Consider the following 14,288-nt stretch of genomic DNA (forward strand, 5'->3'; position numbering starts at 1 on the left):
TAGCAAAAACAGACTCTCAGTTGTTGGGTTTTAGCAAAAACAGACTCTCAGTTGTTGGGTTTGTTGGCATTTTACTAGGCTTAAATCATTTTACTGTTGATGCAACCACATGAACTTAAAAACCACATTACATTTCCACTTACATTCCAGAGGAGAACTGATGAGGGTTGTAAAACACTGAGTAGCTGTATTCATGACATTCAATATTCAAGCCAGTAATAAATTAAAGATTCATTTTAGTTTGTTGAATAATTTCTTAAAAACAATGACATTTTTAAATGTTGATTTTTTTTTTTTTGTTACAGTAAACGTGTACAATTAGTAACGTGTGTGAACAAAATACTGTGTAAAATAAATGGTGAGCTCAGATCAAACAAAAAAATTATGAATACAGGATGAATACAAATGTAAAAAAAAAATATTTTTACATTTAAGCAATTATTTTCATAACTTGTTATTCAAATGCAAATACATATAGAGTAAGTTTAATAGCTGTTAAAGATACGGTTTCTGTTGTGTTTGGAAAGCAGCATTGTAAAATATCTCTGTACAAGCAGGGATCTGAACAAGGACTGGACAACACAACACTGTTTTAAAGAAATAGGTCACCCATGTTTTGTTCTAAATCTATTTTCCACGCAATTTGAATGAATAGGGGATGAAGCATAAAACCTTCAGAAAAGAATGAAAAAGCAACCAGAAGTATAAAAACTATTTATCTATTTTGTGCATTGGATTAGCTGATTCACTGAAAAGATCGAAAAGAACGATTTGTTGATGAAAAAGACATCTCTACTGCTTTCGTGAATGAGCCAAGGAGAGCTAAGGTGCGAAATATAGAGTACATCTTACGTACAGGATCGAAAGTAAATAATGACAGAATTTTAATTTCTGGGTGAACTATTCCATTAATGTCAACACTATCAAAGGTATATACAAAAGCGTTTATGATAGTCTCGAAAACTTGAAACAAAACTTGATGTTTTGCCATAATATGTACTGTATCAGGACTTCATCCGGTCATGTACACTATAATGATGAAAGGGAAATGGTGTTTTCTTCCATTCCCCTTTTAATGTGTCTGTCATTAGTGTCTTTTAGTCTGAGCCAGACTCTTCAGAGCTAGGCGGTGTGCTGACCACTTCCTCTTCATCATCAGACCCCTGTGTAAAACAATAGCACCAACAGAGAGTGACAGGGAATCAATGAATACAATACCTGCTTGTATAGGATTAGAACTGAATAAGGAAAATCAAATGATCAACAGTCAAAAAGTGTCAAGAAGTCTGGATGCATCAATTGTAAAATCTACACGCAAGTATATTTTTATATTAAGTTTAGTATCTAAACTTTTTAAGTATTTATTATAATCTAAGTCAATGTGAACTAATTATTTTACAAGAACACAATTTAGATTGAACAAAACTCAAATTATATATATATATATATGTGTGTGTGTGTGAATATATATATATATATATATATATATATATATATATATATATATATATATATATATATATACTGTACAGTATACAGTACATTGGTCACAACACTTTTTATGTTATGTATATAATTCCATATATAATTCCACATGTGTTAATTCATAGTTTTGATGCCTTCAGTGTAAATCTACAATCTTCATAGTCATGAAAATAAAGAAAACTCTTTGAATGAGAAGGTCTGTCCAAACCTTTGGTCTGTACTGTATATATATAATCATTAAACTGCTCTTTTTAAATTCCCATTGAGGTAAAATCTTGGAAGACTTCATTAGTTGTGTATCAAAATTTGGACAGAATTTCGCATTATGCTTAATTTACAATCCGACATAGTAAGATATAGGCAACATGTGATTGAAAAAAAATGACTGCTTGTTAAGCTGTGGTCACACAAGACTTAGAGTGACCACATGTAATGAAACTGCGAAGGCAATGGGTGAAAAAAAAAAATCTGTTATTCAAGAAATACACCAATTTTGACAGCCTGACTTCTCAGGGTGTGACGTATGCAATACTCTGTCATCTTTTTCTGAGCAGCCACCTATACATTTAGCCACCAGTAAAGATACTATGGAAAACACTGCTGCTGTAACTATGTTAACGCATGAAACAAATCTGTGAAGTGATTGTTAGTGTGTTACCTTGCGCTTCCGTCCCTTGCCTTTGTCTGACTCTGATGAGCTCTCCTCACTGGATATGAACTCTCGACTCTTGAAGCTGTCGTTGCCTGTAGCTCGCTCCTTCTCTTTTTCCCTTCCACCAGCTGACTTCCTTTTCCTTTTTTCTTCATTCTTCCCTCCTTTCTTCTTTTTCTCCCTTCAGGAATGAAATGTGGGGAAATGGTAAGACACGGCCAGTTACTTAATGCTAAGATCATATTTTGAGACAATATGATGGTGAGTAAATGCACTGTCCATTCAAAGTGAGCACAGGACAAAGTTGTGAATATTTTGAGTACTTTTTTGAGCTGCCCGAGGAGCCTCCTCCACTCTCCTTGTACTCTCGCATCGCTCTATCATACTCTTTCTTTGCTTCCACTGCTTTCGCATCCCACTCCTGGTGGAAAAACAAAATATCAGTTCAAGTTCAAAGGGAGACTGAAGGAGAAACAAGACAGTTAGAGGAATGTAATACATTAAAGGGATAGTTCACCCAAAAATGAAAATTCTGTCATTAATTATTCACCTTCATGTCATTCCAAACCTGTAAGACCTTCACTCATCTTCAGAACACAGTTTAAGATATTTTTGATGTAATCCAAGAGCTTTCTGACCCTCCATAGACAGGAAAACATTTACAAATTTCAAGGCCCAGAAAGGTCGCGAGGAATACCTTTCTGGGCCTTGATCGTGTTAGGATCCTTGCGGTCTATGGATAATATCTTCATTTGTGCTTTGAAGATGAACAAAGGTCTTACGGGTTTGGAACGAGATGAGGGAGAGTAATTAATGACATCATTTTCATTTTTGAGTGAACTAACCCTTTAATATTGTGGAAAGTCCACTGAATGTGTCAGTGTATGTCACCTCTTTCTTCTCTTTGCCAAGTTGTTTCCACATCTCTCCAGCCTTTTTGGAGATTTCTGTGATAGAGATGCCTGGGTTCTCTGATTTAATGCGATCTCTGCTTGAGTTCAGCCAGAGCATGTAGGCACTCATTGGCCTCTTGGGGGCGCTGCTGTCCTTTGCCTTTTTCTACACACAAGAAGCATTGAATTTTGAGTAAAAAAAAAAAACTTACTAAATGTACTTAAAATATATTTAAATAACCATTGTGCAAACTCTGTCACCCACATGTTTTATTCTTCCCTCTTCTCACCTCTTTCTTCCGTGGTTTTCTTTCTTTTACAAATTTCGCTTTCTTGGCTGGTTTCTTCTTCCGATCGCCATCACTGTCTCCGTCATCAGCGCTGCTTTCACTGGCAGAGGCCTTACTGTCATACCTGACACACAAATATGACTTAATGATTTATCACCCTCACCATTAAATAGTGTAAGCATGCTTGCTGCCTCAACATTAAGGTATTCTGAGTGGTTTTTAGTATCAAATCTCATTGATAGGGTATTATGGGTGGTTTTATAGATGTTTTTTGACAGTTTGTAATATCTGCCAGGCAAAAATTGCAAGTCTCTTCTTAACAAGCCTCATGACTTGAGGTATCAAGAGGTTCTAAACGACGTAGCACAAACTATACACCAAAGTTTAATACTTACATTTAAGAGTTTGTTCATGTATGAGAAATAAATAGTAATAATAAGTTTGTCTTTGCTAAAACTGGCATGTCAACACAAAGCCTCTTACTCCTCTGCAATTTCATCGTCTTCTTCTCCAGGATTAAAAGACTCATCTAAAAAAAAAAAAAAAAGTAAAATGTTAGTGTCATTTTTGACATCTAAACATCTGCACCTAGGGGTGGGCAATATGGCAACAAAGTTATCAAGCTTATAGAAGAATAATAAATCATCATCACTAAATAAAAACAGAAAAATAATAATTTCAAGCAATAGAATAAATCAATGTAACAGTACAGTACAAAGACACAATTGAAATAAATCGTTTTTCATTTATGTCTAACAAAATAAATACTATAATAAAAATAACAAGAACATATTAGAGTTTCTTTTGTGTCTTATTGTGCCATCTATTATACCATAATTTATGCGAGAGTGTAGCATTATAAAATGACATGAACGCAACTGCAACAATCTGAAATCTCTACTGACACATTTTTTTACCGGTTTATTGTGTGTACACCGGTCATCTAAACACAAAATCATTTTTAGCTTGCAGACTGATTGGCTCACCACTCTCGCCCTCTGAGTCGTCACTGTCATTGCCCTCCTCACGGATCTTGCCCTCTTCTTTCATGCGCTCCAGGTACGCATCGTGCTGGTCGTCGTCTGAGTCACTGTACATGTTATCATTACCTTTCATGCCCTGACAGAGTACAAATTAAAACATCAGGGCTATATATAAATATCATTGTAAAGTTAGTATTTGTAACAAAGCAGACACAGGAAAGCCCTCTCCAAGCAAAAGATTTCAAACCCACTCATGTTCACATACTCACCGGCCTTTATCTCTCTCTCTCTCACACACACACACACACACACTCATATAAGCAATCAGTGCTAACTCATTCAAAAGCACTCCCTTGAGCAATGCTGTCTTCAGCACACAGAATTATCTATCATACAAAAGGTTTTCTCGTAAAGTGACCACAAAATTATATTCAGGTTTCAGACACAATACTATTGTGGTCTTAATGAAAGTCTGTGTGATCTGAACACAGCGTTAAGCTGGTCAAATCATAACCAGCAGTCCGCCTTTCCACATTTTGGTGGATGAGACATCTGCCTTAAGCCATCAAAGATATGAAAGAACACATTTGACACTCGGGTTGTGATTGAGACACGCAAACAAACACCATGCAAGCAAGTTATTGGAGCACCGACACCAGACCAAACTGCAGGGCAATACCAACCTTTTTCTACATGAACACAATACAGACATACACCACAAACACAAAGAGCAGAATAAGTGTCCGTCCACGGTGTGAGGGGTCTATGGACATGTCTAAGTGGATGAATATTATGTAGTGCTTGATAGAAGAAGACGTACCTCTTTGAAGCCTCTGTTCTTGATGCTTAACTTCTTAGCATTGACGAAGTCAAAGAGTTTCCCATATTCCTCCCTGAAGAGAAAGACAGAGGCAAAACAAACAGAGGATAAAGACTCTTTTAGTGAGTTAAAGCTTGTTCACACCAAGAATGATAACTATATGTGACCCTGGACCACAAAACAATTCAAAAGTAGCACAGGTATATTTGTATCAGTAGCCAACAATACATTGTTGGGTCAAAATTGTAAATTTTTCTTCATGCCAAAAGTAATCAGGATATTAAGTGAAGATATTTTGTAAATTTACTAAACTAAATATATAAAAAATTTCATTTTTTATTAATAATATTAATTTCTAAGGACTTAATTTGGACAACTTTAAAGACCATTTTCTCAATATTTAGATTCCTGATTTTCAAAAAGTTATTTCTCGGCCAAATATCGTCCTATCATAACAAACTCTACATCAAAGGAAAACGTATTTATTCAGCTTTGAGACTTTTCCTAAATCTCAATTTTTTTTTTTATTTAGCCTTATGACTAATTTTGTGTTGCAGAGTCACCTATTAGCTTTCATAAAGTTAAAGTTTAAAGTGTATCCAGAGGTTTTGTAAACTTAAATGCTTGAACTCTGGATTCTGATTGGCTGTCAATGTTTTCTTTCATAAGCTCAGGGGGAAAAAAAGAGGAAAGTGATTCAATCAATATTGTTCCCCTGTGCTTTTATTGAATAACTATCTTTAGTACGTTATATAGGGAAATCTTGAATGTTTTAGTGAGATATGTTTTAGTTCATTAGATATGAAACACAGTATGTACAATGAGTATGAACAATGAGAGTTGTGTGTAGGATTTTTACAAAAATACAGAACCAGAATGTAGTGCAAAAGTGTGTTTAAGTTTGCTCAAAAAATGACCTGTTATTATTTACTCACCCTCATGTCTTGTCAAACCTGTATGACTTACTTTCTTCAGTGGAACACAAAATCTCAAGTGTGTGTTTGTTTGTTTTTGTCTACACAATGGAAGTCAGTGGGGTCCAATTTTGCTTGGAAAAAAATAGACAAAAACAGAAACTTTTGGGTAACTATCTCTTTTAGTTTTGCAGAAAGTGTTGTTTCTCACACATTAGTGTGATGTGATTAACTGATGTCTTGGTGTATTGATTCAGTCATAATGTGTGTTAAATTGAAAATACTTTAATGTGCATAAAGTAGCTTTGATTTTTTCCCCCCTTAACGTCTAATGTAGAAGGGGTCAGGGCACTAAAAGAGAGGGGCAATTTTATTCTAGAATAACAAATAAAATCACCACAAAGAGGCAGCACAGACCTTCTATGGCAGATGGGGGTAAGTGCTTAGGGACATAATGGCAGGAAGTGCCTTAAACAGGATATGGACACTGGCCTTTTCATTACTGGTGTGGTCAAGTTCCCACAAAGTTATGTTCTCAACAAATGGACAAGATTAACTGTGGGCTCATGGGTACCTCTCGATGCTGCTGAAGGTGTATTGATTTCCCTGCTTGGTCTCGATCTCGAAATCAAAGGAGCGGGTGGTGGTGGTTCCACGAGCGAAGTTCACACAGGCGATCTCCTCGAAGCGCAGGTGCACTGGGGGCTTGTGCACATAGATGAAACCTCTTTCCAGAGGATACAACAGCCCTGAACTGGCCTTGTATGAACATGTTATACACTGAGCACCTGAGTGACTAAAGAGAAGAGTGAGAGGAAATAACACTGGAAGGGGTTTTCACAAAAATACAGGCTTTACTGAATTTGCACAGATATTACTGTTCGTTCTACTACATAATTCCAGAATATACAGCAATATCTGAAACATTAAAGAAACGCATACTTTTATGCAGCAGGGGTGCATTCAGTTGATCAAATGTGACAGCAAAGAGATTTACATTCTTATAAAAAAATCTACTTCAAATAAATTATGCCTTTCTATTCATCAAATAATCCTGAAAAAATAAATCATGGTTTCAATATACGCATTAAGCAGCTCAACTGTTCCCAACATTGATAATAACGTGAAATGTTACTAGAGCACCAAATCTGCATATTCCAATCATTTCTGAAGGTTAATGTGACACTGAAGACTGGAGGAATGATGCTGAAAATTCAGCTTTGATCACATGAGTTAATTACATTGAAAATATATTTAAAAAGAAAAAGTTATTTTACATTTTAATAGTATTTCATAATTATTTTATTTTATTTTTGATTTTAAAAACACAGTTTTGTTGACCACAGGAGACTTTTAAAAACTGCAATATTGAATATAACTGACCCCAAGCTTTTGAACAGCAGTTTATCTGAAACTTTTGTTATTAAATTACTATTAAAACATACATCAGGAAGATTCACTGCAACTGTATTTATAATCAGATATAAAAAAACAGCATTTTGGTGTATATTGTATTATATTTATGTATTTTATACTCTTTAATCATTAAAAAGATAATATTAACAATATGTAAAAGTAGGTATATGTTGTTTTGTTTAAAATAATTTAAGATAATTTATACTTTTGACTTGTTAAAAAAGTATTTTTTGCAGTTGTTGGTTTTTTAAATCTAATTTTCTTTCACTGAAACGTTTTTTAAATGCTTACCCTTGGAAATTTCCAGGCACTGTGATCTTTCTGTTGACCAGGGCCTTCATGACTCTGCTGACCATCTCATAGAGAGAGCCAGACATGTTTTTATGAAGTTTCCCCTCAAAACGTCTCTCAACCTCATCCCTGCAGAACACGAGAGAGAGAAACCGTATTGCTGGATGGCAACACATTTTGAAGAATGAGTGTAAATGATGGTATACGTTTGAGTGACATATTCTTTTAATCCCAGGTTGCTCCAAGGTGACTGTCCCTGTAATAACTCTACTGTAACTTGCTTAGGATAAATGCATCTGCTAAACGACTTCTTGCTCTAAATTAGTTTCATCAACCTTGCTGAAATGAATGAAAGCTACCTTTCTACTTTTAGTCTTGGCAGCAAATGTAAAGAGTTTACATCCTTCAGAGTCCCTCATTCACTCACTCTCACTCACTCACTCATTCATGTTGAGAGTAAGGCTGATATCCTCCTCCTTAGAAAACAGAAGAATGAGAAAATGATAGCGGGTTTGACCTTGTTTAATAGGCGGGTCCAGACTGATCTGAAACAGACAGAGAGAGAAACAGATCAATGCAAAAGACAAAGCCCTGTGATACTAGTACTAAAGATGGATCCAGACAGAAAGCACAGGTTGTTTAACAGACAATGATGCCGCACTCACCACAAAGAACATTTGGCGCTGATCCTTATGAGGTAACAGGAAAAGGCGGAGCACTGTGGTGTATGGGATCTTGTAGTCAAATGTCTTACCATGCAGATGGAGGAATGTCGGATAAATGCGGATATCATACCTACAGAGAGCAAAAACCATCAAAACTTTGCTAGTTCACATTATATTTTAATAAGATAGCAAAACAGTGTGGTGTTATGTTTATGTATATGTACCTGCCCCTTGGTGTGAGGCACTGCAACTCTCTGAAGATACACACAGCATCTCCTGTAGCCTGGATGACATCTGCCTTTGACAGAATGTTCTGAGCAAAAGCCTAAAACAGCAGAGAAGAGTACCGTGACCTCATTAGTTTTCAGTTGAAGTGGGCTTTACGGAGGCAAAGATTTTACTTTAGGGCTCTAACTGGAGTCTGTATAAGCTTAGAGAAAAAAAACCTGAACATACAAATGAAAATAAATAAATTGATTAAAATAACGAAATATTACAATACAAAATGTACAAATTAAATAAATAATACATCTAACAGTACAGTACTATATAAAGTAATATAAGAAAAAAACATTATAATATTTTATACATTTATAATGTTATTTTTTCTATTCAAATTAGATTCAGTTGGGTCTTTTTACATGAAAATGTGTAACATCATTTTAGGACGTGTGTCACTCACACAAGGACGATCATATTTTGGGTCATCTAAAGACTGAAAACCCCTGCTTTATAGGCATAGTGTGATTATTACTTTTTAGACTGTGCCATCTGTTGGTCACTGTTAGGTAGTGGCGCACACACACTTACCTCCACAGGGTCTGCACCCTCCTCTCCTGTGGTGGGTGGGACATAGAAGCGCACCTCCATCAGGGATACCTCTGTGTCATCATTCTGATGAAACTCCACAGTGACCTCGTTCTTTCCCGTGGCACACTGGGACACACTGTTGAGCGGAATCTCAAACGCTGGACTCTCATTCACCTCAAATGAAAGCAGCGGTCCTGAAAAGCCACAGGAGGACAAAATATTTAACACTTGGATATGGCAGTGAAAGCTATGTCTATTAAAATGCAAAGCTGGTTAGTTATTAACAGTCTTCTATTATTTCTATTAATTATTTTGAATTGATTTATTATTTCTAGTGGTCGACCAATACAGTCTGTTGATCACAACTTGTGTCTTAAATATCAGGATGGCTGAAAGCTGATATAAAACTAATAAATTATATCACAGTATTTTACTTAAAGAGTCTAAATAAATAAACCTGTAAAATAAAATAAAAATTATTCTTAGCTATGCTTGATTCTGTAATCCTATTAAAGTATTAAAAAAAAAAAAAAAAAAAAACGCTGATTGCAAGTCTATGTGCACGGGTAATAATTTTTTCCCTCACTGTAAATATGACACAGCACAGCATTGTTTGAAATCAAGGATTTAAAGTTTGTATATGAGGAAGTATTATAGTGTTTGCCTTTCTATTATCACTTTAGTAATAATAGTAATAATGTATTATTAATCTAGTAATATATATAATAGTAGTCTATTATTACTTTCTATTATTACCAATAATTTAGTTCACTTAAGAACTGTTAAACCAAGTAAATTAATAAAGAATGAGCACTCCAAAGTGTCTCGCTTAAGCAGCGCTTTTCAGGCAAAAAGAAAAACTTGTTTGTCGTGGCCAATAATTACAAAAGTGCCAAAAATCAGCAAATTTATGGTGAAATATCAGTCAACCACTAATTATTTCTAGAAAATCAAAAGTCTAATACTGTGAAAGTTAGAATATTGTACCATTCATCCTACAGCCCATAGAAATCTGAATTAAGGTCACTATAAAAAAATGTGATACTGTACATTTCTCAGAAATGGTGTTGCGTCAGGAATGCACTGACCATTAAATTTAGCAGTGCCCCAATTCCAGCCCTTCACACACATATCTTTCTCAACCAGCTCCACCTTGTAGTTGGCTTTGAAGTACTCTGAGATCTTTTCAAGGTCCTTTGCATAAAAAGAGAGAGAAAAATCGAAGACATGTAACGAAACAGTGGAGGCTGGAGCAAACTGATCTACTTTTAGTATTTAATCTGTATCTCAGACTCACAGTGTCTTTGAAGCCATCATATTTGTAAATGTTGCCGGTGCTGGTCCACAGCTTGATGCCGTGACCCAGACACACTCTCCTCCACTGGGCTTGAGTCAGCTCAGACACTGGAATGCTGTCCACCTTCCCAGTCTTACTGTTTTTATACACCACTGTCTGTTTACTGAAGCGAAGACGCCCATCGTTCTGCAGAGAGAGATCGGTCAGATATGTTCAAGAATAAGATCTGCAGGCTGTCATAGCATCTACTCACCCAGGTGCCCTTGACCTCCTGATAAATCTCACTGAATTCCAGAGTGTCGTTCATGTCTGCCACTCCAGCTTAGACAAGAGTGGACCTGTGACGTTCAAAAGCTGCGACTGCAGAGGTAAAAATCATACATATATACATTATACAGTATTCATATAGATTTTTTGTAATCGTCTCTTCTTCTATCTTCGTTTCAAGAGTGTTGTCAATGATCGAAATTTACTAACTGATGCTGAGTCTGCACTATTTTCATTGCAAGATGATTTGGATGTCATTTAGCGTTGTGCTATACAATAAGTATCTGCGAATCTTAATATAATGAAGAGGCACTTCAAATGCTTTTCTAAATCTAAACAAATAAATGGAGCTAGCGAAGCTATCATATTCTGGCATCCAGTAGCGGCTGGTGTTTTTCTGTTTTTATGACGAACGACAGATTTTAAATTGTCAGTAAATTTCTAACGTGGCTAGTTTATTTCGAACACGTTTATGGCATATGTAATTAAATATGTGAGATATTTGAATCAGCATTACTGTTATTCGGCGAGAGGATCGAGGCCGAGTCCCGTGTGCGTAGATTTGAGGAGCGCAGCGAAGAGGTATTGTTCGTCGTGACGCCATCACGCTCCGTGCGTAGCCCCGCCCTTCCTATCGAATGTCAGTTTTGTAAACGATCGAGCCACAAGAGCGAGAATTTAAAAGGCTTTATTGATAAAGACTGCTGTCAACATTGGCAAGTAATTGATCGTAAGACAACATCCAAGCAGCATTCAGGTATGCCGTGAATTTCATATATATGTAAGGGGATGCACGTGCAATTTTGCAAAAGCTTTAGTCCAGTCGGAAGCAGTGTTTTTCTATCGATCGATTAATAAAAATTGCCTTTACTGGTCATTTTAATGTTTTTTTTCTTATTCTACACAAAATGAATTGTTTTTGGGCTACTTTGCTGCATACGTGAGCATCTTTGAATAAAGATACTTTACTGTGCTTTGCTGCGATGTTTCCTATTTACAATGTATTGTAACAACCGCACAAAGGACAGTGAAGGCAGAGACCCGCACAATCAGATGGCAGTTTATACACGATTCTTTATTGCTTGTTAAAATATGGCATTATCTCATAAAACAGATTACCCCCCTTGTTTGCCAAAATTGGCCCACATACAAAACGGACGAGCTCACGTCAGGCGAGGAGGATACACAGGAAATCTTCAATTATCAGTTTATGAGTCCACCTAATCAGCTTCTGCAATCTCTGTACTATCTCAAACAGTTACATCGGTCACGAGCTCTCCTAGCCCAAAGTAATATCCCTAGCTTCCTAACACATTTACCCCACCACTGACTGCCTATCTTCACCGCCGGAAATACTAATTATCCCGAGCGGCCGTCTAGCGTTTCCCCATCAGTGAGAGCTCGCGGAATCTCTCTCGAATAGTACTCAACCCATCCTTAAATAATCATCATCTCCTCCTACATCAGCTGTACACTTTAATTCAATTAAGCCACAACAATTCATTCAAATTAAGGGGCGTGTACATTAACACCTAAATTCCAATTATTTCCTTCTCATTACAGTATCAAACGCAAGTGTTGTGTATACAATAACAATATGCATTTACAACATACTTGATGAATGATCTGAATATTAATGATTTAGACTTATCATCATGATAGATCCCTGTAAGACTTTAGTTTACAATTTTTTTTCATTGTTAGGTCAAGTTAACTAATCTTTCTTTATTTTCAGATATATTGTTAGATCAAGTTAACTAATCTTTCTTTATTTTCAGATATGACACCTAAGCGTGGCCTCATAACCGATACCTTCAAAGTTGTGAAGAAGGCAAGGAGGGGGGGCAAGAGAGACAAGTCTCCTCCACCGCCAATAGCAGGTGGGACAGGATGTTTGTTTCTGTTTGTGTATCTGCATGTGCATATTTCAGTGAAAGCAGAGATCTGTAATATGTCATGATATTCATAAAGTGTGCAAATTATTTAGAGCATGCAAATGCTCCAGTGGTGCACCATTGATGCAGCAGCATTTATAACAATGTTATAACTTATCAGAGCCTGAGCCCCCACAACTGAGTGAAAGAGAAAAAGATCTACAAGAACTGAAGAAGTTTGATCTGGACTATAAATTCGGACCATGTACAGGTGCATTAATAATTTTACTAACCGATCTCTATGTGTAACATTATGTCAGTATTTTTTGTCATTTCTGTAGTCTGTAAAGCAAAATAATCCTGAAATGTATCAGCCTTGTCACTTTGAGCTCTTGAATTCTTTTCAAAATAAAAATAACATATAATAGTGTGTGTGTGTGTGTGTGTGTGTGTGTGTGTGTGTTTGTGTGTGTGTTTGTGTGTGTGTGTGTGTGTGTGTCAGGGATCAGTCGAATGCAGAGATGGGAGAGGGCAGCACTGCATGGGCTGAATCCCCCGCAGGAGATTAAAGACATTTTACTGAAGGAGAGCACTGACCCAGAGTACACACAGAGGTATTAATGATATGCACTCCTATACTCTCTCCTTCTCTTTCTCTCCCTTTTACTGTAATGCTCATGTTCTTTCTCTGTTTCAGTCTCTGGCGTGACTATCCCCTCTGAAAAAAAGATGAGAAAAGAAGAAATACTTTTGTAGTGTTTGATAATATGTTTGCTTTGTTGTTTATTACACTACATTTTATTAAACATTTTATACTCAAAAGTTATTGTTGAGTCATGGTTTACTCTATGTGCACCTGTTCTATATGCATAATATCAATCACACATATCCTTATATGCCTTTTTTATTTAGTCTCTTTATTATATATTTTTTTATCTTTTTGGTATATTCTGTCACTTTTTATAAATTTGTGTTACATTTAAATTTTGTAAGTACCTTATAATCGTAAACCACAAATTAAAAGTTAAAAGGCCTATCTGACAATATTTTAGCAGCATTCGGTAAATCTCAAATATTTAAGTGGATCCCAAACAATTTTGCTAAAAGCATTAATTGTTTAACATATCGATTAATAATGATCACTTTTACCGATGCTTTTAAATGTTTTTATATGTAATTGAAAGTGGGCATGCTACATAAAAATGTTTTATGTTTTATTATAATTCTATAGGCCCACTTGCTTTTATAGATCTAAAGATCCCCTGTGCTGTGTGCTGCAATATTTCCTAATTAACAAAAGTTTTATATATATCATTCACACATATATAAATTACACTTACTGTAAAAGCTATTTTAACAGCTAGAAGTGCAAAAAAAAAAAAATGCAATTGTCTATTGAGTGGTCAATGACATATCTGTGAAGTGAAATCGAAGTCAGATACATATTATTGATCACCCAATAGACAATTAGATTTTTCTTTTTCTTTTTCTTTTTTTGCACTTCTAGCTGTTAAAATAGCTTTTACAGTAAGGCATATGTATATGTAACATATGCATGCAGGAATTACAACAGTCACTCTCGAGAATGATATTAATTAGGGGCAGATAATTATTGCAATCACTGAAATAGG

The 14,288-nt window shown here is 35.7% G+C and overlaps 2 protein-coding genes across 2 annotated transcripts; one reads left to right on the forward strand and one right to left on the reverse strand.

Annotated features, from left to right (window-relative positions):
* Positions 1-51: 51 nt before the first annotated feature.
* ssrp1b (structure specific recognition protein 1b) lies at positions 52-11,410 on the reverse strand. The gene is made up of 18 exons (XM_052546224.1): positions 11,301-11,410; positions 10,770-10,876; positions 10,517-10,702; positions 10,308-10,413; positions 9,220-9,413; positions 8,634-8,734; positions 8,410-8,539; positions 8,186-8,289; positions 7,745-7,873; positions 6,612-6,833; positions 5,124-5,196; positions 4,307-4,439; positions 3,804-3,849; positions 3,321-3,444; positions 3,029-3,196; positions 2,461-2,558; positions 2,144-2,318; positions 52-1,163 (listed from the first exon to the last, which is right to left on the reverse strand). The coding sequence occupies exons 2-18, from the start codon at positions 10,821-10,823 to the stop codon at positions 1,098-1,100; spliced, it is 2,109 nt and encodes a 702-aa protein (XP_052402184.1). The 5' UTR covers positions 10,824-10,876; positions 11,301-11,410; the 3' UTR covers positions 52-1,097.
* pold4 (DNA polymerase delta 4, accessory subunit) lies at positions 11,384-13,479 on the forward strand. The gene is made up of 5 exons (XM_052546225.1): positions 11,384-11,540; positions 12,562-12,663; positions 12,839-12,928; positions 13,160-13,271; positions 13,355-13,479. The coding sequence occupies exons 2-5, from the start codon at positions 12,564-12,566 to the stop codon at positions 13,377-13,379; spliced, it is 327 nt and encodes a 108-aa protein (XP_052402185.1). The 5' UTR covers positions 11,384-11,540; positions 12,562-12,563; the 3' UTR covers positions 13,380-13,479.
* The last annotated feature ends 809 nt before the right edge of the window (positions 13,480-14,288 follow it).

This window comes from Carassius gibelio, chromosome B1 (genome assembly GCF_023724105.1).
Source record: "Carassius gibelio isolate Cgi1373 ecotype wild population from Czech Republic chromosome B1, carGib1.2-hapl.c, whole genome shotgun sequence".
In the NCBI taxonomy this organism is placed as follows: domain Eukaryota; kingdom Metazoa; phylum Chordata; class Actinopteri; order Cypriniformes; family Cyprinidae; genus Carassius; species Carassius gibelio.

What these genes read in the sequence shown, in the direction of transcription:
- pold4 (XM_052546225.1), top strand. Translation starts at nt 12,564, where the DNA reads ATGACACCTAAGCGTGGCCTCATAACCGATACCTTCAAAGTTGTGAAG. An exon ending in TCCTCCACCGCCAATAGCAG is followed by an intron (nt 12,664 to 12,838) that starts GTGGGACAGGAT and finishes ATAACTTATCAG; the next exon opens with AGCCTGAGCCCCCACAACTG. An exon ending in TAAATTCGGACCATGTACAG is followed by an intron (nt 12,929 to 13,159) that starts GTGCATTAATAA and finishes TGTGTGTGTCAG; the next exon opens with GGATCAGTCGAATGCAGAGA.
- ssrp1b (XM_052546224.1), bottom strand. Translation starts at nt 10,823, where the DNA reads ATGAACGACACTCTGGAATTCAGTGAGATTTATCAGGAGGTCAAGGGC. An exon ending in ATGATGGCTTCAAAGACACT is followed by an intron (nt 10,414 to 10,516) that starts GTGAGTCTGAGA and finishes TTTTATGCAAAG; the next exon opens with GACCTTGAAAAGATCTCAGA. An exon ending in TGCCTCACACCAAGGGGCAG is followed by an intron (nt 8,540 to 8,633) that starts GTACATATACAT and finishes TGCTCTCTGTAG; the next exon opens with GTATGATATCCGCATTTATC.